The following is a 27,920-nucleotide window of genomic DNA, read 5'->3' as shown; positions in this document are numbered from 1 at the left end:
CTTCAGTTTCCATGTCCTGGTGTGACCATGTTAACCACAACTGTAATCAAAATATTAGCTTCTCCTTCCAAAACAATGGGTCTTTTATTAATGTCAAAATGTTGGTACATTTGTTCTACATGACACAGAACAGCTCTGAATGGGACTGTGAACCCGATGCCCTGAAGCAGTGGACTGTTGAGTGAAGCCGCTGGAGAAAAGGAAACGCTACATTCAACACAGAAACGAGGACGAGGAGGAGGAGGAACCTTTTCGATTTGAAAGTCTGTGACACAAGTATGCGTTTGAAGCTTTTCCAGTGGTAACTTATATAAGAAGAAGTACACATGTACCATGCCGTCAGTGTAGCCTTAGCAGCGCTGGATGCCTGCTGACCTATGCAGTAATGGAAACAAGTGCAAAGTTGCTGTTTTTTTGAAGGTTATTTCAAAGGACCATTTCTGTTGTGAAATATCAACTAGTTTCTTGCGCAGTCTGAACCTGATGTATGATACAGTTTGTGTACAATGCGTTAAAAAAAAAAGATTTTTTTTTAAAGCCAGCAAGACCAGCTCTGTGTGTTTCTACCAGCAATGGTAGACATCAGTCTTACAGTGCTCAAGCGTGAGGGGAAGAGCATTGAAATGTAAACCACAGTGTTTGTGTTGGTACAGGTGTACGGTCGATGCTTTTGTGTAGACTGATGCTTATGCCCTTGCATTACAACTCATGTAATTTGTTTTGTTTTGTTTTTTCCTGTTCATCTTTGTAGATGCAAAAATGAAGTTTCACTTTGAGGGTATTTTTTAACTAAAAGACTCAAAATGGGACTCGTGGAGCGACTCAAGCGAGGAACTTCCTTTTGAAAACCAATGTCTCACTGTAGCTAAATTCCACCACAGTCACTACGGTAGAGAAATATTTTGTGAAATGGCGCTAGTTCACTGTCTTGTCAAGAGTCAGATGAGATGACTGGTCTTTCTAACCTTGTGTTTGATATGAAACTACCATCAGTAGTCAGTTAGCTTAGCCCTAAAGACTGGAAATGGATGAAAACAACTAACCGCAGCGTCCATGGGTCAAAATATCCACCTACTAGCACCTTTAAAACTCACTAATGATCACAGTATCTCATTTGATTAAGCTCACCATATACCACCATGTCTTGACTGATGTGTTTGGACTAGTTAGACAGATGTTAAGGCGCTACTAGTCACATTTTTTATGACACTGTGTATGGGACTAGGCTAGCTGCTTCTCCTATTTTCAGTCTTTATGTCAAGCTATGTGCTAGCTCGATATTTAACATTCAGTCATAAGAACTGTGTCCGTCTTCGTCTGGCCTTTGGCAAGAACACAAATAAGTGCATTTCTGAGAATGTCGTTAATCCTATTGAGACAATACAGGCAAATTCTACTGTGTCTCTGCTGCTACTGTAGGTAATGGTGGTTGTTACTGATTGAAGATTGAAAGACCAGAAAAATACACATTTATATCAAAAAATTGCAAAGCTCCTAAATAAAAACATATTTAAATGGAAGGGTAACCAAGATCAACAACATTTATTGGAGGTGTATTTATCGCAGTCGTTGTGGTTACCATGAAACTGATGCTAGTAAATAATTAAAGTGCTTCTCTCTTCTTTTTTTTTTAACCAACGGTAGCAGAAGGCTTTTTTTTTTCTCTTTTTTTTGATGTGATTTGTCAGTGCATGGCTGGACAGGTGGGGAAGGGACAGGTGCCTCGATCAACCCTGATTCTCCAGGGGCAAAAAACTAATGAATGAACGACTTGCCCCCCTGTGCCCCCCCCTCCCCCCACCCCTGCTATGGGACAGGACTTGCTCAGCAGAGCATCAGAGGCAGCCTCAGTCCAAACGAGTGTACTCCTGTAGTAATCGTTACATCATTTCATTTATTTCCATCCCAACTCACTGCACCACCCTCTGCCCTCGGTATTATGTCGAAGAGTTACTGAGCTCTGACACTCGGCTGCTGTCTTACATAGAGACAGAGACACTCCTCTCCTGCTGTCGACGTGCACACGCCAGGGAGAGATTTTTTACAGATGGACTTTTAATTGGCCCGAGTCATGCATGTGTATGTATGATGGAGGGGTTTACAATGTAAATAAAAGAAAACAGCTTTGTATTTGTTGCGTTTCGCTGTTTGTGGCGCTCTCTATGATTCCCGTCATCGTTTTAGCCAGAAGCATGACGCTCATGATGACTTTCAAAGGAACTTGTTTCTGTTTTATTTTCCTCTCTTTGGTTTCTTTTACAGAATGTCCAATTACAAAAATGTACAATGACAAAACAATAAAGTGATGATAAGTTGAATATGAGAATCAACCTCCATTGTGGTTTCTGAAATACTCTTCAGGGGTGCTTCAATTATTACACACATGCACTTCAGTCTCGGACCTAAATTATGCTCATGCTACAGTATAAACAAGTCTATTTCATTATTTAACATGCAGAGTTTTTTTTTTATGAGAGACAACAACTTAATTTGGTCCAACCTGAAATATCTCAACTATTGGATGAGCTGACATTGTTGAAATGTCAGAATGTACCTAAAATGCACTATACTAACTTAATTTGACTCTCAGTGCTTCAGTTCACATAACAAGGTGATTAACTATACACATTTCATTTCATTTTTGATTTATTTCATTCATGGTATGTACATTCTCACATAGTTTCACATATACATTGTGTACACATTTTCACCATGAATGAAAAGGAGCAGGATGAAGAAAAAACTTATAATACATGCCCCTCTCTGTTGTTACAAATTTCATTGGCTTACTTCAACACCAGTATTATTCTCTGTTTCAAAATATTAAAGATGATGAAACATAGTAATGACAAAAAATTTAAAAAGAAATAACGGTAAACACCACTCATCTATCTATCTTTTTTCTTTTTTTCCCTTCTTTTTCTCTTTCTCCTTCTTTTTTGTAGATACTTATCTTTTCTTTTTTAAACATTTTCTTAAACTGAGACATACTTGTACAAATTTTCAATTCCTTGCTTTGTGAATGCCATACTTTGACACCTGCAACAGAAATACATCACAACAAGTGTCTGATCCATGAATCGTCCACTAAATGTTCTGGTTCAATGACAGTTTGTGTATTGACTCAATATACCATTCTGCTCTCAGATTTATCAGCGAGTCCAGTTATTCCACCCATCACTGCACACTACAGTGTGTGCTCTCATGTGAATGCTGTTTTGATTTGTATGATTGTGTTTTATGCGACTGTTATTTGACTGCTGTTTTGATTTGATGTGTTCTCGAGGGTTTACCCTCAGCGGCCCTCCAGATCTAAGGTTAAAGAAAGAGAAAAGATACAGTTGTCTTTATCGTGCTGTTCACATTCTGACATCATGACACGTCACAAGACCACACCTAACAATCCATCAGCAGCACCTGGACATGTCTTTCAGATGATGGGATGTTGTCAGAATGACAGAGAAGTGGACGTCCTTTGGTTACATGACAACTTATTGACAAAAAATTACCATTCCATAGTTCTATTTAAATGCCATGATACTTTCATGATATTATGTCTTTTTGCATTTTCCATATTAAGTAGATATTGTATATTGTATATTAAACTAGCACATAAAAGGAGCGCCAAAAAATCTGGCGTAAATTCATAGCTGAGTAAAGATGCTAGTTGAGCAGAAATCTAGAGATCTGCTGACTGACACTTCAGTTGAAGTGTCTGATGAAACTCCTCCAACTTTGTGGATATGCAGTACGACACTGAAGCGCTCCTCAAAATGAGATGTCTGTCTGCGTGTGTGTGTGTTGAGGTGTTAATTCCTGGTTTGTCCATCTGTGTTTCTGAAACGTTCAGCGTAAGAAAAGCCATGATCAGATTACAACGTCCGTGTTGTGGTGTTTCGGTCCTTTCAAATCCTGTTTACGAGCACTCCAGGTTCCTCCTGAGAAAATTCTACTAAACCATAAGAGTTTCTATTCTTGAGTTATGGCACAGTTGGCATCCCATAAGTGTATATGTGAGAGTCAGCTCAGTTGATGTAAGTATAGGTTTTGCTCCATCGTACTATAATTAGGGTAGTCTTGACACTCAGCTATGCATGCAGGCTTACTGGTGCAGCTCTGAGACATAATCCAGACCCTGGTTCAACATGAGGGTTAGACACATTGTGGGACACAAGCCACTAGTCAGATAGGCCTGAGATATTCTGGGATGGCATTGTAAACTTTTTTTTTTTTTTTTCAAATAATGACAATTGCAGAGATTTGGTCATTCAGACATACTGATGTATAGAATAGTAACCTACTCATTTTATCACTGGGTGTCATTCAGAGCACATTTATAATCATCTGTCCTGTCATGTGGTGACCGCTCATAAAGAGAGAACATCTGATCTCACGTCTGCTCAACAGTTCAACTCTAGAAGGAACAAACATTTCCTAAACTGAATGAGATGGATGAAGGAAAAACATCCCTCCTGTCCAGTGTCCACTACTTCAGCTATCATTCCCCAATTACATCAATTTTGGATTAACTGGTTATTGCAATTTGAAGCAAATCACCAACATTTAATTTAACAGGGCTATAGGATATTACAAAGCCAGGAGTGATTTGGTTCTTGGTGAAATATCTCAATGAGCGCTGTGAAATTTTGTAACAACATTTATATTTGTCATGATCCTTTGATTCTTCATCTGATTAGCATGGCTGAAAAAGGGGCCATTCGTAAGTTTTGCCATTGCTACATAGCCAACGTAAGCATGAGCAGCTGAATTCAGCCATTGTTGCATTTACAAGAGGTTGAAATACTTTCTCTGAGCAGCTATATCTTCACCACTAACTGGATGCTACAGTGACTCAGTATTGAAAAGTGACAAGATGCTCAGACCAGGGAGATAGAAAACAAGAGTTAACATTTTTGGTGGTTTCCACCTCTTGACGAGGAAGGGCAGGACGTTTGATGCCAAACTATATACTAGAAAGTAACCAGCTACTGGTAATGCTAACTAAATGATTACCGTACGTAGGCTACGTCCTTAATCCCATGACCTGATGACATCAGACTGCATCGGTGCTAATTTGCATTTTGAAAGAAAATAGTGAAATTTTGCAAATGTCAAGGCCAAAAAGTATATGAATTTGAAATTGAAATTTTGTTCTTTTTACCAGCAAAATCAAAAGCTATTACATTCTATATTGAATAGTTTGTCTGTAAGATTTCTTGCAAAAGGGTGTAAAGACATTTGTAAAATACTTTTTTTTTTTTTTTTTTTTAATCATAATCACAACTAAAAAGAGGACTTTCTGTGAATTTTATTTCATAAAACTACTGATTGTAACCATTGTAGTTATATTCAGTGGTGCAAATTAGGTTCAAAATGCCAAATTTGAGAGAGAAGTATAAAAAATAGTCTGGAAAAATGAGTCAACATTTTTCTCAAAGTTCAATCATACCAGAAGACAGTCCAACCACTCTCCAAAGTGTAACACTCCAAAATTACGGAAATACATTGGCCTCCCTATAGGACGGGAATTTAAAATCTCTGAATGCTAAGAGTGTCAACTGCAGTTATATAAACAGATTGTACTGTAATGTTTGTAAATTCTATTGAAAATAGGCCGTGTATGGTGTTTTAATAGTTTAAATGATGTTGGCTGAATGACTTTTGTTTCTAAACTGTTCTTTTATAGAGGAATTTAACATTTTTGAGGTCCTAAACATAAAAAGAAAAAGAACAAAAGAGGGTATGAAACCGCTGGTTTGTCTTTTAATCATTTCAACATAACACATGACAACTCAAAGATACACTGTACTGTACAATAAGTCAATAGTTCTGTTGTTGTGTTCATCATCTCTTTGGATCAACCAATATACAAATCTGTCACTTTTACATTGCAGCAACTGATTGCATGTGAGATATGTAACAAAAAAAAGCAAGACTTCTCATTTTCTTTCTTTCTCCCGAAGCACATCATTTATATAATTCTCCCTGTAGTTGATAAACTCCATGCTATATAAAATAGTGTAAGTGAATGCAAATATTCTATTTTCTTTCACCTTTTTTCACCTTTTTTATTCCAGAGGTGGCTGTAATAGCAAGTGATAAAAAATAAAGGGCTATGTCACTAAACGAGATACACAAAGAGGTTGGAATGCAAGACTTACATTAAGCTAGAAATATATAAAACTACATGTGGATGTTGCCTGCATCAGACAGTACCCAGTTTTTCTTTTACTAAAAGCAAAAAAAAAAAAAAAAAAGAGGGAGAAAGAGAGCATCAAATCAGTTTTTTCAGGCTTAAACTGATGAACAAATTCCCTTAAATTTTTTGTGTTCTGCACCTACTAGTAAAGAGGAAAAGGTGAGGATAAGTGCATCCCTAGTAGGTGCAGGTCGAGGTAATGGATCTACAGCCAAGTCGAGGAACAGAACAACATCACTGTCAGAGGTCAGAGAGGAGGATTCAGCTTTTCATCTAAGCTAGCTGTGCAGAAGATCATTTCTGCCAAGAAAAAGAAAAATAATTGATGGAAATTTGTGCAAAAATGACACATTTTGATACTATGTCAATGTTTTTTTAAGGCATGTTAATAATCCAAATTAAGAATTTTCACTTTGAATTTCACAATATTGTCTTAATGAGTGATAATTTTGATTAGATATCTGATAATCCTGGCTTGATTTTTTCACAATTACGTAAGCCGAACCTTTTTTTTTTTCCTCTAATGGGCTTCCATAATAAAGGGGTATGTGTTTTTCAGGTATGGATATACCCCAGTTTTCACATCTTCACATCATTTAAATATTCTTATTTTATTTTATTTATTTATTTTGGGCCTACTTGATGCATTTACGTTTCACCACATGAATTTAAAGCTGTGCCTACTCACATCAGAATTATCCACACAGTGATCATAGCTGGAAATGGCTCTTGTTAGCAGAAACAACCAGTGACAATGGCTGTGTTCTGCTTTAAGTGCTATATTTTAGTCACTCCTGGCTTCATTTTTGTTCGGTTACATCGTCTAAAAATGGTCTGGAGGTGGATCTTTGTTGCGACCACATCTCATTGGCAGGTTGTGGTCAGGTTGCACAGCGCAAAGTACCCCAGGATCCAGAGATGAAGTTGCCAAGATATTTCAAACTACAATCACCATATATTATGAAATCTGGATTGGACATGTTCCAAGCTCCAAAAAATATCAAGATATGATTGTGATTCTTGCAACAACATCTCTGGATTCTTGAGTTTTGGCCCATTGTGGCCTTGATACTCTGCTGACATTTGTTTCCCTTGTCTTTGAGGAACAGATATGTTGTTGCTGTTCCCTTCAAGCACTTGGCTGTAGAGTTTGATTAGATAAATTTATGAGAAAGAAGGCAAAGCTGGTTACCCAAAAACAAAAAAAAAGTTTCAAAGGAGAAGGGGCAGAGGGCTCTTAAGGATATTAGTGAAAAGTCTATCAAAAATACTGTTATTCTTTTGGAGAAGAGAAATACACAAAGGTTGATAAAGTCTACACATCAAACTAATGGCACATACATGTACAGGATCAATACAAAATTAAAAACATGACATATAAGCTGAAATTTTAAAAGAAAAAATACTCTTTTTTTAAAGGTTGAAAGTGCTAGAATTCAGATTAGCTCACAGAAACCCAGGGAGGACAAACTTAATACACGCCAAAAGCTTTTTCTTAACTCTTTTTTTTCTCTTTAGGGCTAAATGAATATTTGTTACAAAAATATAAATGCTCAATTTGATTGCTACAAATCTGGCTTAAGCCAAGAGATTTTTCTTAAAAACTACTCTTTTAAGTTCATAATAAAAATCAAATTTGAATCATGTTTCTTGTTTCTTTTTTTTAATATATCTTGTCAGAAAGGTGCCAAAAAGCTAATTTGTTTAGGATCAATGAAACTTTTGATCATTATCCAAGAGTCATCATCGAAATAATGACCTTCCAGGGGGCAGACTAATACGTGTAAATTAACTTTCAAATTAGTTCAGAACTTAGAATAGAAAATCTACGATTTTAGCTATGAGGTTGTGATTAAACAGTCAGACTGTGGGGAAGCTTTTTATCAACATCAGTGCTAGCTGATTCTGAATATTCAGCTGCTCCTGCCTTCCAAAGGGAGTATTCACCTGTCTTACACAGGGGCTAACAGCTGCTCATCATCGGGGATTCATACAGTATAAAATAAAATAAAAAATCGGATTACACTTGTAGCATTTTGTAACAAGCCATTGTGCAAAAATGTAGTTTCTTCTCCCCAGGTTTTGGTAAGAAAAATAAAACAAATAAAAATGAGGTGATGTGTTGTGTTGTTTTTCGAGGTCCTGTTTTATACAAACAGAAAATAATATATCATATGACAACAAACAAAACAAATATATGACTAAAAGCAATACCCCAAGTCGTGCAGTCAGTCATGTGTCCCCCTGTGCTTTGAATGTCAAAGCCTGGGAATTCAGCGACTGCGTTCTTCCAGATATCGCCATATTTTCAGACCCTTTTCCTTTGACTCTACAGAAGCAGCTGGGAGTACAGGTGGGGGTTTGGGGCCGGTGGGGGGTGGGGGGGTGATGAACACTTTGTCGGTTCTGTTTGTGCATGTTTTCAGCTCGCTGTCCATCTTGCAAAACAAACACAAAAAAAAAAAAAGAAGAAATGTTCTAGTGGTCTACAGTTGTCGTCCATCAGCAACCGTAGCTAAAAGCAGCAATATGTATTTTATTTTTATTTTTTATGTGCTGTGTTTTTCCTGTTTTTTCTTTTCTTTTCTTTGTTCGATTTTTTTTTTTTTTTTTTTTTACACAACATTTTATGGTGGGTAAGGGCTCGCTCGTGACATGATAATCGCTAAAAACCCCAAGTTGAACAGGTCTTCTTGTACGACTGGAACGACATTTACGCACAAACTTATCGCAGATGTGCGATGCTCGAGCTCAGCCCCGTGTGAAGTTACGGATTTTTGCCAGGTTTGTTGGTCATGCCACAGACAACATTAGATAACGAGCACCTATTTCACTTTGAGGCTTAGGTTAACTTTGGGCTCAGGTTTTTATAGGCTGGTGGTGAATGGTTAGAAAGGCTCTACACTCCAAGGCATCCAAAATCACTGAGCTCGGAGTGAAACCGGCTAGCGAAGGGGTTACTGTACATACTCCATTGGATGAAGACTGTCATAAATTCATAAGCTATCCATGTCAGCATCCCCTATGACACAATCTATCTAGTTCAAATCCTACGTGATTATTAAGCCACTAAACAGCCTTCTATAGATATTTCCCATCCACAGTTCTGATTCCACTATACTAACTCAAGTACATGTAAGGTAAAGATTGGATATGACAGAGAAAGCTTAAGGGAAAAAGCTAATACTTCATCCATTTGTTTGATCAAAAAAAAAAAAAAAAAAAAAATGCAAGATACACACAAATGTAAACCTGCCAGACATCAAAAACATCATCACTTAGTTTTAATACATCTACCTAAAATACACCTTACTGAGATAAAAGCAATTATAATATTCATTTTTGAGATATTTCGTACACTGCAATAACATTCTTTAACACATTTTTCCTCATCTGTCACTGTAATTCTTGTTTTTTTTTTGTTATTTTTTTGTTTTGTTTTTTGCCATTCACATATGTCAGGGGTTCATCATTACCATAATGATGATGTGTCTGTATTATATTCCAAAAATAGAGCCTATGTTTTAGATATGTCGGGCAGCTGACGTAACAGCCGCGATACGTCAATATCATGGGCACTTTTAAAGGTAACTGTTAGCAAGGAAGAGGAGGAGTCCCCACAAGAGAAGCCAGGTGGATTCTGGGACTTGTGAGGAACTACAAGTGAGGAGAAAGTCTCTCTAGCTGCGTCCCAATTCAGGGGCGGTGCCCTTCGAAAGGCCGCGTTTGAAGACCAATCGCGCCACAGCGGGGCAACTGGGCCGTTCCGATTCAAAGGATCGGGATCTTCCGTCGTTCAACTTATCCCAAGATCCAGTAACAAAAGCAAACAACACCGACAACATGTTGGATGAATACCTACACTTCTTAGATGTAAGTATTGGTTTCAGCGCAGTTTAACTGTTACAACCACGGGCCGTAGGACTGAAAGTTATGCGTTGTCAAGGCTGCTAGGTGACAGAAGCTACACTTTGCGACGCAGTGGTAAGGACGAGAACAACTAATAACGCAAAGCGAAAATCCTGTGGAGCTCAGACGTTCTTGTTTCAGTCTGGGCCACGCCTTCGTAGATAGACCAAGTCCTCTGAAGGTTGCTGCCCTTGAATTGGGACGCCTCTTTCTCAGGCAGTAAAAACCTCTAGAAGTCACGAGGAAGGAGATTCCTACAGATGAAGTGCCTTCTGCTACAAAAAAGTGCTTCTCTTGAGGAAAAGTAAAATAAAAAAAAGCCAGCATGTTAATACATAATTGTCAACCAACTCATACACTTTCACTTTTGTTTCTTTTCTTTAAAAATATATGTGGCCATTGTGTGTGACTGGTCTTTGTGTTTGGCAGTAAACGGAGGTGACGTAGGCCTCTGTTTTTTGTTTTTTTTCATTAAGTGAGCCATTTTCATTAAAACTCTAGGAGCAAATCAGTTACACTTGAAAGAAAATAACTGGGACTTATATCTATTTTTGTTTTTCTTAATCAAAAGCACTTTTTTTTAAGGCAGGGTCGCTTTTGTGGCTCTAGCCTTGCTGTTAATGAGGAGGTATTTAGAGTTAAGGTTCATCTCTCTTTGTTCCTTCACTGATCTGTCGCCTCTCCAGACTACTCATAGCAGTTTAGGTTATTCGGTTGGGTGGTTCAAAACTCAAGATGAGACACGTTCTACCATGTTCTTACATTTGGAAAATAAAAATAAAGTAAAAACAAAATATCCACTTCAAACTATATTTTTTCTGGGTCACAACAAGACAGACAATCTTCACTAAAAATTATATTTGATTTTTTTTCTTTTTTAAATTATTACATTAGAAAGTACGCAGTACCACGCCTTTTGGCCTACTGATCCTGCCCTCTATACTACTAAATAGGGGATGGAAGGGGGATAAAAGGGGAAGTAAATGGAAATTTAAAAAAAAAAGGGTTAATACATCATTATAACTATAGGATAGGAAAAAGCCCAAATAAAAGCTGCTTCAACTTCTTTTCTCACCTTTTCCTTTTAGCTCAAAGGGGTTTAATTTCCTTTTAAGGCTCAATCAAAAGCTTTTGTGCGCTTTCATTTAAGGCTTCTAAGTGTTTATTTATTTTAAATTCTCCAACTTTTTTTTTTTTTGATCAGGCTCTGTAAAGAACCACAGCCCGAAAAGTATCCATGCTGAGCTGAGGCTGGCTTGGAGGCTGTCTTGGCTGGGCTGGCCTGGGGCCCGGGGCCGGCCCTCTCACTGGAAGGCCTGGTGGAAGCGAGGCAGTGTGGTGGTACTAAGGCTGGAGCTGAACACCGGGGGGAGGGGGTGCAGGGGTCCGAGGCCCAGACCCCCGCCGGAGCACTGCTGCTCCTGAGGTTGCGGTTGCAAAGAGGTAAGAGGTGCCGTGGCGACCGCAGCTGCTGCGGCGTGGGGCTCGGCAGCGTGCAGAGATGAGGAGGAAGAGGAGGAGGAGGAGGAGGAGGTTGCGGATGAGGTGTAGCCCATCACCAGCCCTCCCGTGCTCATGGGGGCGCTGTAGGGGGGCAGGTTGAGGGGCAGGAAGCCCAGCAGGTGGGAGAAGTCCATGTTAGCAGCGCACAGAGACTCCGCGATCACCGCAGGGCTCTTGGACAGGAGGGGATCCCCGCAAAGCTCGTCCGTCAAGCCCGAGGTGGGCTCCAGTCCGTCCTTGGGGGGCGAGGCAGCAGCGTGGGGCTCTGCAGAGGGAACCGGGCCTGGCAAGCCGCTCTGCAGATCCATGAGGAAGCTCTCCATCTCCACTTTCAAGGGCTTGTCCAGCAGGTATGAGGTAGATCCCAGCTGGTATTTGGGGGCTGGCTGGGGCTGGTGCTGCTGCTGGGGAGCCGGTGGCTGGTGGTGGGGGGGCAGTGGAGGGGAATGGTGGTGGTGGTGATGGTGGTGATGGTGGTGGTGGTGGTGGGAGTGTGGGTGAAGAGGTCCAGGGGTTTCCATGTGACAGCCCATGCCCATAGCTGCAGACAAGGGGCTGGGCATCAGGGACGGGTGCGGGTGACCCACCCCAGTATTGGACATGGCCTGGAGATGGTGGGGGTTGTACATGCCCATTGGAAAGGGGGCCCCACTGGGGAACGGTTTGCCCATCATAGGGTCTTTGTTGGGACCCATGCCGCACATCATGGGGCTGAGCTCCTCCTTCACAGAGCAAGGCGGGGATCCTGAGGCGAGAAGACCCAACATGTCCGGAGGCTCCGTCTTGATCTTCAGCAGCTCCTGGGAGTGGCTCTTCTTCACGTGGCGCGTCAGGTGGTCCTTCCTGCCGAAGCGCTGGGCGCAGTACTGGCACAGGAAGTCCTTTCGGCCCGTGTGGACCACCATGTGTCGTCTCACATCCTTCCGCGTGTAGAAACGTCGGTCACAGTGGTCGCACGGGTGCTTCTTCTCCTTGGTGCCGCCCGAAGACTTCCCGGAGTGGCTCTTGAGGTGCTCCAGGAGAATGGGTGTGCTCTCGTAGCTCTGCATGCACACTTTACAGGTGAGATCGCCGGCCGTGGCAGAGTGCATGGCCACATGACGCTTGTATCCCAGCTTGGTGTTGTAGTGCTTCCCACACTCTTCACACTTGAAGGCCTCCTTGTTGGGGTCATGGGTCTGCAGGTGGTTTTTTAGGTGATCTTTGCGGTGGAACATTTTCTCACAGAATGAGCACTGATGGGTCTTCTGTGGAGAGTGTGTGGCCATATGCCTGCAGGGAGAAAGAGAAGACGGAAAAAGACAGATTATGAATAGTACTGTAGGCGCGACTTAGGGGAGTGACATTCCCTGTGTTTCTGGCACGTTCGTTATTCAGTCTGCCAGAAGTGTGTATGCTAAAGTGAGGCATGAATTCCTTTGTGTCCATATACATAAATGAGTCACAGTGGTCAGGACCCAAAATGGATTTCGAAAACCACTTCCTATGACTCACCAGATTCCAGACATCCTTGTATGTTGATGAGTTTACGACCTGCACTGATTGAATTTAGAGCCACTTAGAGCAAACTAGCTGGGAACACTTATATCTTTTCACAAGATAAATCTGATATGACAAATGTAAACAAGCTACACTGGCTAATTTGCACAGCGGGAAGCTACTGAACAACATTATCATTGTTCAGTTGGAGCCGTGTTCTCGGCCCCTTGTTAAGTGTAATGCTGGAAAGGAAAAAGAAGATATATATCAAAGTTAAATATCTGATTTTAGGAGCCAAAAAACATCTGTCACTTTAAGGCTTCAGTAAGCCAATCAGAAGAAAAGAGACTCTCAGCGAGCTCGGGCCTGGGGTATTTCACTATGACATCACAAAGTTACAGAAGTGCTGCAGTCTCATTTTACAGTATCATTTCACAGTATTAATAAAGAACTCAGACCTGCTTTATATAAAAAAGACATGGACATCTACCTTCATACAGCATAGGACATTTAAAGACAGATTCAATCAGTTATTGCTTTCTTAAGATCCTTTCCTTTTCCTAAAATTCTTTCTAAAGTGGCTCATTGGAGAATCTGAGAAAGCATCACAGCTTATGTAAAGGATGTGACAGTTATCACGTCTTTCTACCTGAAGAGCTTGTATTTGGAGCTGAAGGCCTTGGGGCAGTGTGGCTGTGAGCAGTGGAAGGGTTTCTCTCCTGTGTGACTCAAGGCGTGGACCCGCAGCTTCTCCTGAGAGGCGAAAAGAGCCCCGCACACCAAACACTCGTTCCCGCTCGCTCTCCCTACCTCCCCTCCTTCCTCCTCCCTCTCTCTCTCTCTCTCTTTCCCCCTCTCTCGCTCTCTCTCTCTCTCTGTCCGTGGCAGCGGGGCGGCGCTCCCAAACAGCTTGGCGGCAGTCCGTCGTCCCTCTTCCTCCGGCGTCAGTGCGGTAATACGGTGTGAGGCATCGGCGGCAGTAGCTGCCATGGCAGCCCTAGAGTGCCGCTGCCATGAAAATTCACTTGTGGCTCCCCTGCCTTGCAGGCTCAACGTGGGAAGTTGCAGGGTTTGGTTTATGGAGAAAGAAGGCAACTGAGGGGTTCACAGGAAGGGCCGATGATCCAGCACTGACATGGAGGTACGCCAAAATCTGTAGTGGTAGAAGGCACACACTTTAACACAGACTGTTTTAAAGTTTGTGGCCAACATATTGATCACACTGGTGCTCAACAGCCTCGTTTTTACCTGTTAAAATCCTACTAGAACTTCTTTTGTCTCTTCACTTTCCTTCTCTCTCTCCAACTCTCTCTCTCTCTGCTTCGGTCTCTCCTCTCCTTCTCTCTTATGGTCTCTCCTCCTCACCCAGTCCCAACAGCTATGGTTGGCGGTGAGTGGGAAATACTGCTCTGCATCTTTACTGTCCTGTAAGGAGAGAGCAAACACGACAAACACACTGTTAAAACGCAATTCCAGTCTCTTATTGAAAAAGCTCTGAGAAAATATATTAATGTTAAAGGGATAGTTCAACATCTTGTCAAATTGGCCCATTGCCAACATCCCTATAGTCAAAGCAGTAGGTTTGTTACCTTTATTTGTCGGTGCAAGCTATTTTTAGAACGGCTGAGCCAAGCTGCTCAGAGCTATGCGACAGAGGCTAATGGGATTTCTTTGTTTCCCTCATCAAACTCATCAAATACACAATCCAACAACTCCAAAACGCTCTCGTGGACAAGTTGTGACCTGCACATAGCGTAGCTTTGAGCAGCTCGCCGCTCTGCTCCGCCGTTCTAAAAACAGCTTGCACCAACAAATAAAGGTAACGAACCTACTGCTATGACTATAGGGATTATGGCAATGGGCCAATTTGCCAAAATGTTGAACTATCCCTTTAATAACAAAACCTCAGAATTGAATCATGATAATTAGCGGTATAAAGAGTCCACTTTGCTCCACTGTGCTGACCAAAGTATAAATACTTGGGTTTTAGACTTGACATCAAACTGTGTTTTGACTCTCATGATGCTTGCACAACAACAACAAAAAAAAGTTCAACAGAGACATTTTGTTTTTGTCTTTATGAGCCCTTGAGTCAATTCCCATGTTTTAATATTTGATATCACCTTTTTTCTATATTCTACTGCAAATCAGTCTATCTTTAAGAATGAATAAAGATACTTTGAACTCTAAATTCAAAGCAAAAAGTGAAACCTCTCCCTTCACAGAATGCAACAAGCTTGACTTGAATGGTAATGACCCATTTGCAAAGTGAACCTGAAAGGCCTGTTTCCTCTGAGCTCACTAGGGGGAGCTGAATGACAAGTCTGACGGACGACGTGACAGGAACTACAGGCGATTAGCAAAAAAACTGTTTTGTGAATGATGATTCTTTTAATCACAGTCGCCGCACAATACCTTTACTTGTACAACTAGACGTGAGGGCTGAACGTAATTACACAGGCTGATCTCTCATCATGTGTGTCTTCAGATGACAGTGCGGTGCACAAAGCCAGCTTTGTGTCTGTCTATGGGTGTGTGTGTACGTTGTGTACATGTATGTACTTGTTATGAAACTGGATAAGGCTCCTGTAATCCTTGGGAAAACACAGAAACACACACAACCCCCAGGGGAGGGAGAGAGAGAGAGAGGGGTGGGTGGGTGGGTGTGGGGTGACGGGGGTGGGCAGTTTGATGCCAAAAACTCGCACTTCCAAGAACCAGTTACACCCGTCAACCCCAACTGCACACACTTCAACAATAACAATAATGACAACAACTGCGAAAACTGTGACAAACGCAGGGAAAGGACACGCAACTTCACCACAAGAGTTGGTAGCTTGCAGTTGTTTATTTCAAATAAACCACCACAACCCATTTGAACTTGTGTTTCTTTCTGGGCGAGCGGCTGAACTCCCTCTGCATTCCCTTATTTACCCTCAGTGACCCCCGTGACCCCTGCAGGCTAACATACCAGCTAAGTCCAAGGTTGAGCGGACACAACACTGATCGCAATGTCAGCCGCACTCAGAGCATCGGTCACGTGAAATGAGCACCGTAAACACATGTGGGCATATGTGACAGAATGCACACACACACACGGACACACACACACGGACACACATGCACATACATAAACTCACCGAATGTAATGGCATCCTTTCTGTGTGAGAGGTCAATGAGTTAAGAGAAACAGCAAACATGCCGGAATCTGCTCTGATTGTTTTTGCAGATGCTTCTAATTTTTACATGTTTACGTAGAGGTTCGGTAGGTGCACACACACACGCACACTAGGGGTGTGCCAAAACATCGATTCACACAAGAATCACAATTCTCATTTAATACGATTCAGAATCGATATACAATGTCCCAAAATCGATTTTAAAAAAAGAAAAAAATTAAACAAATCTGCTGGCTGTCGGCTTCCATTTCCTTAGAATTGAAAAGGCAGCATGTTTAACTGCACTATTTTTTTAAAATAAAGAGGCACCTTTAATTTTGTTCCTTAAGCAATATGTGATATTGCTTTTATGCAACAGTTTCAATAATTCCGTCTAAGCATGGATAAATGTTTAAAACTCAATAAATGTGAAAAAAGACACTTTAGTCATTCTGTCTTGCAAAGCAGACTGGAGTAGATCATGAGGATCCGTTGCACACCGATAGACTGAAGCAGAAATCATTATGAATCAAATCGTTTTGAATCGGAAATCGATTTTGAATTGAATCGTAGCCCCAAAAATCTGAATCAAATCCAATCGTGAGATAGTAAAAGATTCCCACCCCTAACGCACACACGCAGGATCAACAGGTTGGTGAAAATGGCTAAAGCATGAGAGTTTGTGTGTGTGTGTGTGTGTGTGTGTGGTCATGTAATTTCTTCTCCGCTCTATCACATGTGCGCCTCCGAGCTCACGTACGTCTCGGTGTGTACATGTGCATACGTGTGTCTTTGTTCTCATAATGTATGTGTATTTAGTGGTGGTTAAGAGGACCTGACAGCTGTAGCGTTGTGTGGTGGTCATCACCCAGCGGGGAGGGTACAGGGGGGTGACACCCGTCCCATTGACCACCCTCAGGGAGCCCGGCTCTATTGTACAGCCTACCCACATCGCACATTCCTGGCCTGAACCATGCCGTGTTGCCCCTGCCTCTCTCCTCCGCACACAACAGCACATACAACACACAGAGTTCTGGTCACGCCGAATGCAACATCATTTACACACACACACACACACACACACACACTCCCCCCCCAAGCCGGCATGCTCAAACACACACACAAAGGCACGCACACAGACAGGCAGATACAGTACAATGAAAAGAATCAACACAGTCAAGTTACAGAAATAAACCAAATGGAGGTTGAACACAAAGGAGACATGACAGACCATGTGGAGCGGCAACTTCACACAGGCCTGAACTGACCCATGTGACTCATTCTGACCAATGCGACATCAGTATGTTTACACAGGGCTAAAACGTACACAGATAACAGATAAAGTGCCGTATAGTTATTCTAAAAAAAGAAGTATATTAAAGATCCCATAACGTAGCCTACAAAGTGAGATTTTCGTGTCTTTTTTTAAAATGATAAAACAGGTCTAAGTTGTATATTACCACTGTGAAAGTATCAAAGCTTCAGCCCACTGAGAACTGCACACAGCCTATATTCAGAAACTGAGCCTTAAAACGAGCCGTCAGGACTTGTGTAACTTTGTGATGTCACAACAAAGCAGTTGACACTCTCAGCCATACATGGACCCACCATCTAATCAAAGAGCATGTATTTAGTCAGGTGTAAGTGTTCACCTGAAATCTATATGTAATCAATCACTCAGACTTCCAGCCAATCGGAGCTCAAATGTACACACAAATATATCTTCTTAAGCTTTTAAACACCTCAGATAAACACACACAGGTGATGAATGTGGGACAGACACTAAGACAGAGGCTAAACAAAAAAACAAAACATTAAAAGTGTTCATCGGACCAGCCAGGAAGGTTTTGATCTTCTATCAGCTACAACTTACACATCTCATCATTACATGTCTTTCCAGCATCTTTGTTGCATGTGTCACTGCAGTTCACTTCACACGCTACTGTGTCCCTTATTATGTATAAATGAACCCATGAAACTGCAGCTGAAGTTTCTCTCATATGCCCCCACCCCCATCCACACACACACACACACACACACACACACACACACACACACACACACACACACACACACACACACACACCACACACACACACACACACACCACACACACACACACACACACACACACACACACACAAACCCCTCAGTTCCCCCACTGTTTGTACAGTTATTCCATCACCATCAGTCTGCAGCTGCCATTAGTTGGAGTATGAACTTCTCCAGATGTAAACACTGGTCTCACAGCAGCAAACAAGGGAGCATGTAGATAATAATAGTAATAACAACAACAATAATGATATTTAGAATAATACTCGTTTAGATAATTTTCTTGTTTTTTGGATAGACCAAGGGGAGCCACGGTGCTGTCTGTCTGAAGCAGTAGAGGAAGAACAGCGATCAGATGACAGCGACGCACACTTGGAATTTCTGTGCCAATCAGGTGATACAGGACAATCAGTGCTTCCTGTTTCCTGAAAATGTTGCATTTATGTGTCAGGTTATGAGCCAGGTTTTGTCCTATAAAAGCCGAGAGGATGCACAAGATTTTTTTTTTAAACAAGTTAAAGACAAACACATCATCAAAGTCATCACACATAATCCTGTTAGATCATACACCTCTATTTGTTTTACTGTCCAACTCTAGGCATTAAACAAAGCCACAGTTTCCTCATTCTGAGATTTAACATATAAAACAATGACAGATAGCTCAGTTCAGATTAGCTCAAAACTTCAATAAGAAAATGCATTAATGACACAAGTAAGAATGTCAGTGCTAGAGATCATGTAAACATACTAAATATTATCTAACGATTAACAGAGTTGTACACTTTAGTATATTTTTTTCAGTATTTTAGAAATAAAGAAATTACATTTTTGTTCATCACAACTTAACTTAATCATTGCTTAAAAAAATATAAGTACTTTGGCTCCTTTTGTTGATTTGCTTATTATTTTTATGGCTGTCTCTAGTCTTGGTATTATATTGTACAGGTTGTTTAATCTGCCGGTTGTCTAGATTAAAAAGCCAATTAATTCAATTATTAGATTTTGTAAATGTGGCCCAATACAACAATTCTGAAACATAAAACGAATTATTAACTTTTTTTTTTTTTAAAAGCAAGTGCAGTACTTCAGCTTTTAAAAAGCAAAAATTGGACTTTTACCTGTACTGGAGTAACATTTGACCAGGAGTATCTACGGTGTGACTCGGGTAATGGAGTTGTGCACTTTGGTCAATTATGATCTGATTATGGGGAAAGTAAAGTCCGTAGATGTGAAACAATTAGTGATTAATTGATCGGTGGTCGGTCCGACAAGTTTCACATCTCAGCCTTCGACCTACAAAGTGAGAATAAACAACTTTGTCTGATGTGACAGATGTGATAATTCTGTCTGTTTAATAGTTTATCTGGAAATTAAGCAACTCTGGGAACTTTGAAAGTGTTTTCCGCTATTTTTTTTAGAAGGATTAAGTTATCTAGAAATTGCTAATGAAAATAATAATGTAAATATGTAATGACCATCCTATCTGTTACATAACTACAAACACATCGTACAGGTAGTTAGGCTGCGGGTCAGAGCACACAGTGCGCCCTCATAACCGAGGTTTTCCGCCAGCACAAACAGCACAACTGCAGCCATTTCCAACCACTAATCACACTTCACCCTCACTGCAGTGATCACAAAGTACCAAACACTCTGCTGCAGGATGGAACTTCGCTCCAAAATGGCAGATGCCGCTGTACGACACAAACACTCCACAGCACATTCACATGGAACCTCTGCTTACTTCCCCTAATCAAAAACGTTGAAAGCAGAATTGAACCGCCACTTTCCAACCGCCCGGGTGTCTTTGGTTTCTGTCCTGGATGAAAGAGCTTCCACATTCCTTTCCTGAGAGGTCAGAGGTCAGCCTCTGCACTGCCTGCCTGCCCGCATGCTGAGTGACTGGTATTAACCCCTTCACTGCCTGCCGCAGCCACACACACACACACACACACACACACAGGAACATGTGAAAAGGGGTTGTTGTTTTTTTTCGGGGTTTGTCAGATTCTCCGTTGGCGGCTGACGGCACAACGCTGCTGGGCCGAAGCATGGCAGCACGCTGAGGCTACAAAAGCTTCTTGACTTTAACTATATGAACAAACTAAATATAGACGGTGAGTTCATCGTCCGGAGCTTAGGTGACAACAGCCGCAGTCACGGGGCGGGGGGCGAAGCAGTGTGGGGAGGCGCACAAACATGTCGCATAAACATTTGAACTAAACCATAAAAAGTGATTATTGATGACACGACACATGTGCAGTAGTGTTGTGTGTGAACAACAAACAACCTGGATCATTAATGTCAAAATCCTGATACATGTTTTAATGTAAACACATTGTGAGTCCAGATTTGTCCGTAGTGCACATGTTACTACATGATGGTATAAAACATCTGGCTATTATTTATTTCTTGGTTTTATTAAATTATATCACTGTACTGAATACTTTTTTTCATCAATGGTGTTCTTATAGTTGTAGACCCTTTTGGGGCTGCTTTCATGTAACATTTAAATTGTTCTTAAGAACTTATATTTTTGATTTTATACACTTTTTTCTGCTTGGTTTGGATTTCTGTCTTGTATCTGTGATTCACTGTTAGTGCAGCCTATCTTGAAACAGAGATTTACAATACAGGTTGAATCGAGGTTGATAAATATAACGCCTGACAATGAAGATGAAACACATGGTCGCTATGAAACCTGCTCAGATTTCCACCTTTTTTCAACCTCAAGGGCAAAAGAAGAGGCAAAACAAACGAGAGAAGGATAAAGGGAAGAGGGGGGAAAAGGGAGGGAAAACAGGAGTCATTTGCAGTGGTGGAGTCTGGGGTCTCTGCACCAGTCAAGTGACTCCAGAGAGAGATGAGGGCGGGTGGGGGTGGGGGTGGGGGTGGGGGTGAGGAGGGGCAGGTCATGCTTTACTAAACACATTGACCAGAACTGGAAGCCGTGGCAGATGAAGGCAGCATGGCCGCCATCAACTGACTTCAGAGTCCAAAAACATTTCCAACTAATTTCATCAACTTCTTTGGTGTTTTCAGTCGGACTGAGATTGTAGGACATTACATCTTATACCAGGTCACTATGGCAACAAAGACAAAATATGACGTGGAGAGTACAAATAATAACATTAAATAAATAATGAAACAAAAATAATGAATACATTTTCTAAAAGGGCTGCAGCTGACATCTTTTCCTTATCGATGAATAATGAACATTAGTTATCCGCTAGAAAACGCTAAATCAAAATTTCCTCAAATGTTTGTTCGTATTTTTGATGGAAAACTAGTTAATTGAACAATAAATCATCTTTTTAAACACAAACAAAATACACACTGGTGACAATTGATAATTAACAAATAAAATGGCAGCATATTAACAGAATGAATCATAACCATTTCTTCACTGGGTACAGAGCATTTACAGGGAAGTTAAAATAAGTTATTGTTTAAAACTACAAGTTTGATTGTTCAAATGAAAAATGTCGTTTCTCAAATGTGAGGATTTCATGCTTTTCTCTGTTTTCTTTCATATTTCAAAATTATGGGTCTGGAAACTCAGATGTGACTGCAGGAAAGACCAACCTGCAAATAAACAGGATTGTCCATTAAAGGAGCTTTTTAATTGGTTGCATGCTCTTATTATTAACTGTCAAATAGGGATGCAACTCTTTGTGGTAAATGATAAATCAAATACTAAAAGACTAAGAAAAAAAAAGGCCCTTTGCATTTCTTGTTTTGTTCAATCAACAGATCTAAACCCGGTGCCAAATAAACTATGGTGCTACATAGAAAAAAAGAGATGAAGGAAAGAAGAATATTAAGCGTTTTTAAACATAATTTTACGCCAAACAAACAACTAATCAATGAATTAGAACTGTTTGTACTGTACGCATATAGTTTCAAAATCCTGAACTTCATTTTATTAAAGCAGACTATCTTTACAAACTCAACGCAAATATGTCCAGGTGCAATAATTTGATCTTAGCAACAGGGTGAAGGAACGAAGGCTCCATGATTAAAGTGACAGGATGATTTCATTATCTTTAACGTAGGAAATGCAGCAGGCTGACAGACAGTTGTGCTCTGAGGGCCTGATTTACTAAGATCTCAGATAAGGGGCGCTAAATTTTGCATTTTGGTAAAACTTTACGTGTTTGGTTAGCGCTGGCAAAACAGGTGATCTACTAAAAGTAAAGGGTAGTTTATGGTTTCGTGTCATGTTGATGGTGTACCGACACCGTGGACATGGACCCCTACGCTGTACGTGCACCTCCAAAACATCCTAACTACGCGTTGCAGTGACACAAACTGCAAGGGCTGTGATTGGTCTGCTCAGAACGTAATTTCCGGCAGTTGCTTACTCCGGTCCTTCTTCCTGCCACATCGCCATTTTAAAAGTTTTTTTGGAGCGGTACGAGCGTTTTTGTACAACAATAGACCAAGTAGAAGAGCGAATTATCGAAGAGGTCAGGAAGTACGACCATCTGTACAACTCGAAGCGCTACAAAGACTGGCAAATGGCAAATAACTCCTGGCAAGAAATCTCCAAGAACACGGGGCTGGAGGTCGCTGAATGCATGAACCACAAAAATACACAGCCACACCCCCCTAAAGCGGCATGGTGGTGAATTGCAGAGCAATGCGTTATGTGGACTAGTAGCTGGATGGCTGCAAAGACAGAATGAAATTTGACCAGATGGATTAATAGAGAACTCAGGTGGGACACTCAGGCCACACTCGGATCTAAACGTTCTGACCAGAGGGATCAAAAACGGGGTGAAGGCAGCGGTGACGTCCCTCAGTCCTGATCCCAGAGCCGAGCAGCCAGGTACTGGAGAGGGAGGAGAGGAGAGCAGAGGAGCGACCTGGAGAAGAATCGTGCATAACAGCGCTTAAAGAACTTTTAACACACCTGAAAAACTGCTACAGTTTGCTAGAATGACCCAGACATGAGGAATAGAGATAGAAGAACTTTTGCCCTGGCAGGTATTAAATCAATAACTGCAAACATTTGCGCAAAGCTGTGCCAGTTAAGACTTGCCTTTCAAATGTGCTAAATAAAGACACAGAAACTGCCACCGCAATCTGTTTCAGGTTTGGTTAATCACATTGTGTGCGCTAAATAAATCTATTTGCATCTACTCCAATCTAGGTGGTGGTAATGAGCCTCGAAGCTGCCACAACCGCCATAACAGACGAAGAAGAGAAGTGATGAGCGTGAAGTTAGAGGAGGAGAGCTGCCTGCTTCATTTATGTCCCCGTGTGGTTTCTCAGTGAAACATAACGGCGATGGCGATGGTGACGGCTCGCGACCATACACTGTAGCAGCTTGCAACTGGTCCACCGGACAAAGTCTGTCAGCAATATTTCACGGATGCGCGCTGCGTCGCTGCGAAACGCATCAAACACGTTAACACATATACTAAGACGGCATCACCGTGATATGTCAATCACTGGTGCGAGGAAGAAGACAAGTTGTGTGTAACTTATCCTGCTGCTTTTAAACCTCTTGACATGACAGGACCAAAAACATCACCAAAGCAACTGGCAGGTAAATTAACTGTGTAAACTAACAGTGATGTTAGTTTCTTGTTTTTTTTTTTTTTATATTAGTTTCCAGTTGTCAAGTGCAAGTTTTTTTCCTTTAGAATGAATGAATGGTATTATAACACTTCTAATGCACTTGTTTTATTTCATATTCTATTTATTTCTATTCAATTAGTGTCTGTTGTACCGAAACCGTACCGAACCGTGACCCCCAAACCGAGGTACGTACCGAACCGTGACTTTTGTGTACCGTTACACCCCTAGTTCTGGCTCCAACGCCCATGTTTGCATGTTTATCAAGACAAACGTGCTAAATGGATTGCGCGTGTTATTTTGCCCGTTTGAGAGACGCAATCCTCGGTGCAGCAGGTTAGTAGATCAGCTTCAACATGTGTTTGTGCGTGCAGTCGAGTTTGCACATGTTTTTTACACACGCAAACCTTTAGTAAATCAGCCCCTGAGTCTGTAGTACCAACACAGCTCAAAGCCCTCCTCTATTTCAACAGTGCCCCCCCCCTCTCTCATTCACTCCATCCTTCCTCCCTCCTCCTCCTCCTCCTCCCCCCCAGGTTTCAGTTCCTCTCCTGCTTGTATTTTCTGACCCAGGGTGAAGCTCAATGCATAGAAAGGGGGGGTGGAGGAAGAGAGGAAGAGTCCACACCGCCACCGCCACACTCCCCCTCCCCCCAGCCTGTCGAGCTCTGCCATGCCAAACCATCACCCATCCCGGCAGTTAGTCCCAGGCACATCGGGGCCGGGATGTGGCCAAAAACCCAGCACCACTGCCCTGGTGTCCTGGCTAAAGATAGCCCAGGCTGTGGTCTGTCTGTGGGGGAAGAAGGCAGGGCTCATCTAACTGTCACCGAGGAACACCTTCACCACTGCACTGCCTACACTTCTCCTGACTCTGTCCTGCTGCGAACACCCTGAGAAGAATTTCCTCCACGTTTCCTTTAACGGCCACTGTTTTACAAATCTAAATGTACATTTTCCAGCCGATTACGCAGGACCGCAATTCGATTTAACAACCACATACTCAAAAGGTTTGATCAAAACGCACACAGCACGATAAGAATTTCTGACATTTCCAGAAAGAGAAACAATGTTATGTTAAAATGGGACTGGAACCTCCAAACATCATACATAAATATGAGACCAGACGATATGAGTAGAGCGACTCTCTCCCAAATGGCCCATATAACTCCACCTTTGTTCAGATTCCACCAAGATTTTCTCTGAGACACTTTTAACAATATTTCTGAACTTTTTCATCACAGGTCTATAAACATAAACACAGGTCTACATGTGCAAATTGTAAATGCACATAAAAACATGCTTACATGTCAATTGTCAATAGGTAACATTTACCAGGTTCACTATCTGTAGCTTGTTAGCATGCTAACATCTGCCCATTGCTGAGCATTACACACAAAGTACAGCTGAGGCTGATGGGAATTCATTCTGCAAGTATTATTATTAATGAACAAATTACAATTCTCACCAGATGATGAGAAGTGAGATTAAAGGGATAGTTCAACATTTTGGCAAATTGGCTTATTGCCATAATGCCTATAGTTTTAGCAGTAGGTTCATTACCTTTAATTGTCGGTGCAAGCTATTTTTAGAACGGCAGAGCAGAGCCGCGAGCTGCTCAGAGCTACGCTATGGAGGCTAATGGGATTTCTTGGTTTTCCTCATCAAACTCATCAAATACACAATCCAACAACTCCAAAACGCTCTGGTGGACAAGTTGTAACCTGCACATTCACCACGCTATGAGATAATAACAGAACGTTATGAGACAGAGTTGTTTTCGAGGTAAATTCATGTGAAACCACTGATGCTCGCTGCCTTCAGGGGCAGTTTTTCGGCAAGCAGTCTCTGCATTTGTACAAACTTTCATGGACACATCCCTGCATTTCCAAAAGCCGATAACAGAAAAAAAAAGTCTTTATGGTAGAGTAAAAGCAGAGTCTGCATAATATTTTACTAATGACAGCCAATCGGCTCAGTCAAATCTTCTCCAAACACAGACAGGGTTTACAAGTGTTACATTGAATACGTCTCTCAATCCAGAGAGCAACTGGATGAAGGTCCAGGCTGAAGAATACACATGTTCAAATAATCCAGCATTTATCAATCACAGGTTTACAAACTGAAAAATGACCTGATGTCACTTACATAAATGTTGGACTACTGCAATCATGTTTTGGGATTTAAAACATTGGGCTGGACATGACGTTATGTATAACAACGTCCACTGAGAACCTGACATGATGTCAAAAATGCATTTGACCGCAGAAAAAATAAAACCAGCCTCACCGAGTGAATTTCATGAAGAGAAGTAAAAAGAATCCAGAGTAACAGATGCTGATCTCTAACCAACCACATCATTCAAATACATTAAAATGAACCTATGACACAACAGCTCAACTAGAAAGAGACACACATCCGCAATATGCTCAAGGGCTGTCTACGAACTTCTTCGAAAACAAAACCATCTACTGAGATTCTACAGTGACAGCCAATAAGCATCAGTCATCCATCTGCAGCACAACAGAGGAACACATTGATGGTGTAGCCAAAGGCATCCGCCATGGTATCACTAGTTAATCTTGTAAAACTGTCAACACACAAATGTTTGTTCTGTAAGACAAAAACACACAGTATGACGGTAAGAGATTAAGTAACACTACAAATACATTTGAACAAGCATTACTTGTTGGACTCAGTGTGTGTGTGTGTGTGTGTGTTATGTTATGTGTGTGTTGAGCTGCTGAGAAGGAAGCAGGGTCAGTCAGGTTGTTGGAGGTGACACTGAGTCCACTCTGCCTATTTGACACTGGGAAACTGGATGACTCTTGTTAGTGAGACTGCAGGCCACACACACACACAAACATACACGTGTAAATAAGACCTAGCCTTTACTTTCCCACATGATCCACAGGCCTGCAAATCTCCACTCCAACCAAATGAAATATTTAATATATAAGAACATACACACATGTAACATTGCATACCCTAAACCACAGTCTTTTGTTATAGCCAGAATAAGTTTGCCAGCCCCAGTGTTACTCATTTGATGACTTAAAATCACAAGGTAACAGGTATCTAGCTAGACCCCTCTTCTTTATAGAATACACATGTACTTACAGTGCTGTAGTAAAGCTGTTATATTCACACGTTTTTCTATTTATATAGCCTCACAACACAAACAGAAACAGAAACAAACAGAACAATATCAAGTTGTGACCGATATGAGACCTTAGACTTCATGTTAACTTTCAAACCATTTCAAAGCTGCTGCTAAAATCCAGATTTCTTTTTAGTAACCACAATAAAATGACCAAACACACCAGTTAGAGACAAAGACTGCGCTGTGATTTCAGATATACCTCATTATTTCATCACTTAGAGTTAGAAGAGACAGAAAGTCTTTGTTGTTCACACAGAGAGAGGGCAGGACTGCTGGTTCTTCTGAGTCTCCAAGTCTCTAAATCCAGCAGCAGTTCAAATCTAAAATGATAACACTTTGTTTACACCAGGATCAACGACGTGAGGTTCAGCCAACCAATGGTGGAACTATGTCAGTCAGTCATAACAAGGCTGCTGTTGCTGTCCAACACAGATATTGAAGAATATTAGTCATAACTGCAGTTTTACGCAAATAAAATTGGAAAAATTCAAAGTTCAGTCGATCAAAGATGAAACGCTGATTCAACAAATTGCCTCAGGGCCCATTAATTGCTGTTTAAATAAGCTCAGAACATGAGGTCAACTGGGACCGCCACCCAAACATACACACACCTTCATCTTCCCTTTGCTTCACAGACTCTTTCACTCTTTTTATTCCTCTGCTTCTTCCATCCATCACCCTGCTCCTCCCTTCCAGCGCTTCTGCTGCCTCTCTCATCTCCTCACCCCTTCTCCTTCTCCTTCTCCTTTTTCTTCTCTCGTCCCATGTGCCAGTTCAAACACTGAGAAATCAGCCTGTGCTCATTAGGAGCCTCATCTTTCCCTCTTTTTCTCTGGCTGCTTCCCTTCCTCACTCTCCTACTGTGGTCGCCACA

At 41.4% G+C, this 27,920-nt stretch overlaps 1 protein-coding gene across 1 annotated transcript in view; it reads right to left on the bottom strand.

Moving 5' to 3' along the window:
* Window positions 1-9,598: 9,598 nt before the first annotated feature.
* The window catches only part of plagl2 (pleiomorphic adenoma gene-like 2), a 44,837-nt gene continuing 26,515 nt past the window's right edge, over window positions 9,599-27,920 (bottom strand). The window contains exons 2-4 of the mRNA XM_085781056.1: window positions 14,339-14,515; window positions 13,740-14,243; window positions 9,599-12,883 (exon numbers count right to left, since the gene is read on the bottom strand). Of these exons, the coding sequence (XP_085637182.1) occupies window positions 11,413-12,883; window positions 13,740-14,080 (1,812 nt within the window). The 5' untranslated portion in view covers window positions 14,081-14,243; window positions 14,339-14,515 and the 3' untranslated portion in view covers window positions 9,599-11,412. The remainder of the gene's footprint in view (window positions 12,884-13,739; window positions 14,244-14,338; window positions 14,516-27,920) is intronic.

Source organism: Trachurus japonicus, chromosome 7, assembly GCF_045865225.1.
Source record: "Trachurus japonicus isolate A0001 chromosome 7, Traja_1.0".
Taxonomy (NCBI): domain Eukaryota; kingdom Metazoa; phylum Chordata; class Actinopteri; order Carangiformes; family Carangidae; genus Trachurus; species Trachurus japonicus.
The sequence above is the reverse complement of the archived record's forward strand: the minus strand, read 5'-3'. Positions and strand labels throughout refer to the sequence as shown.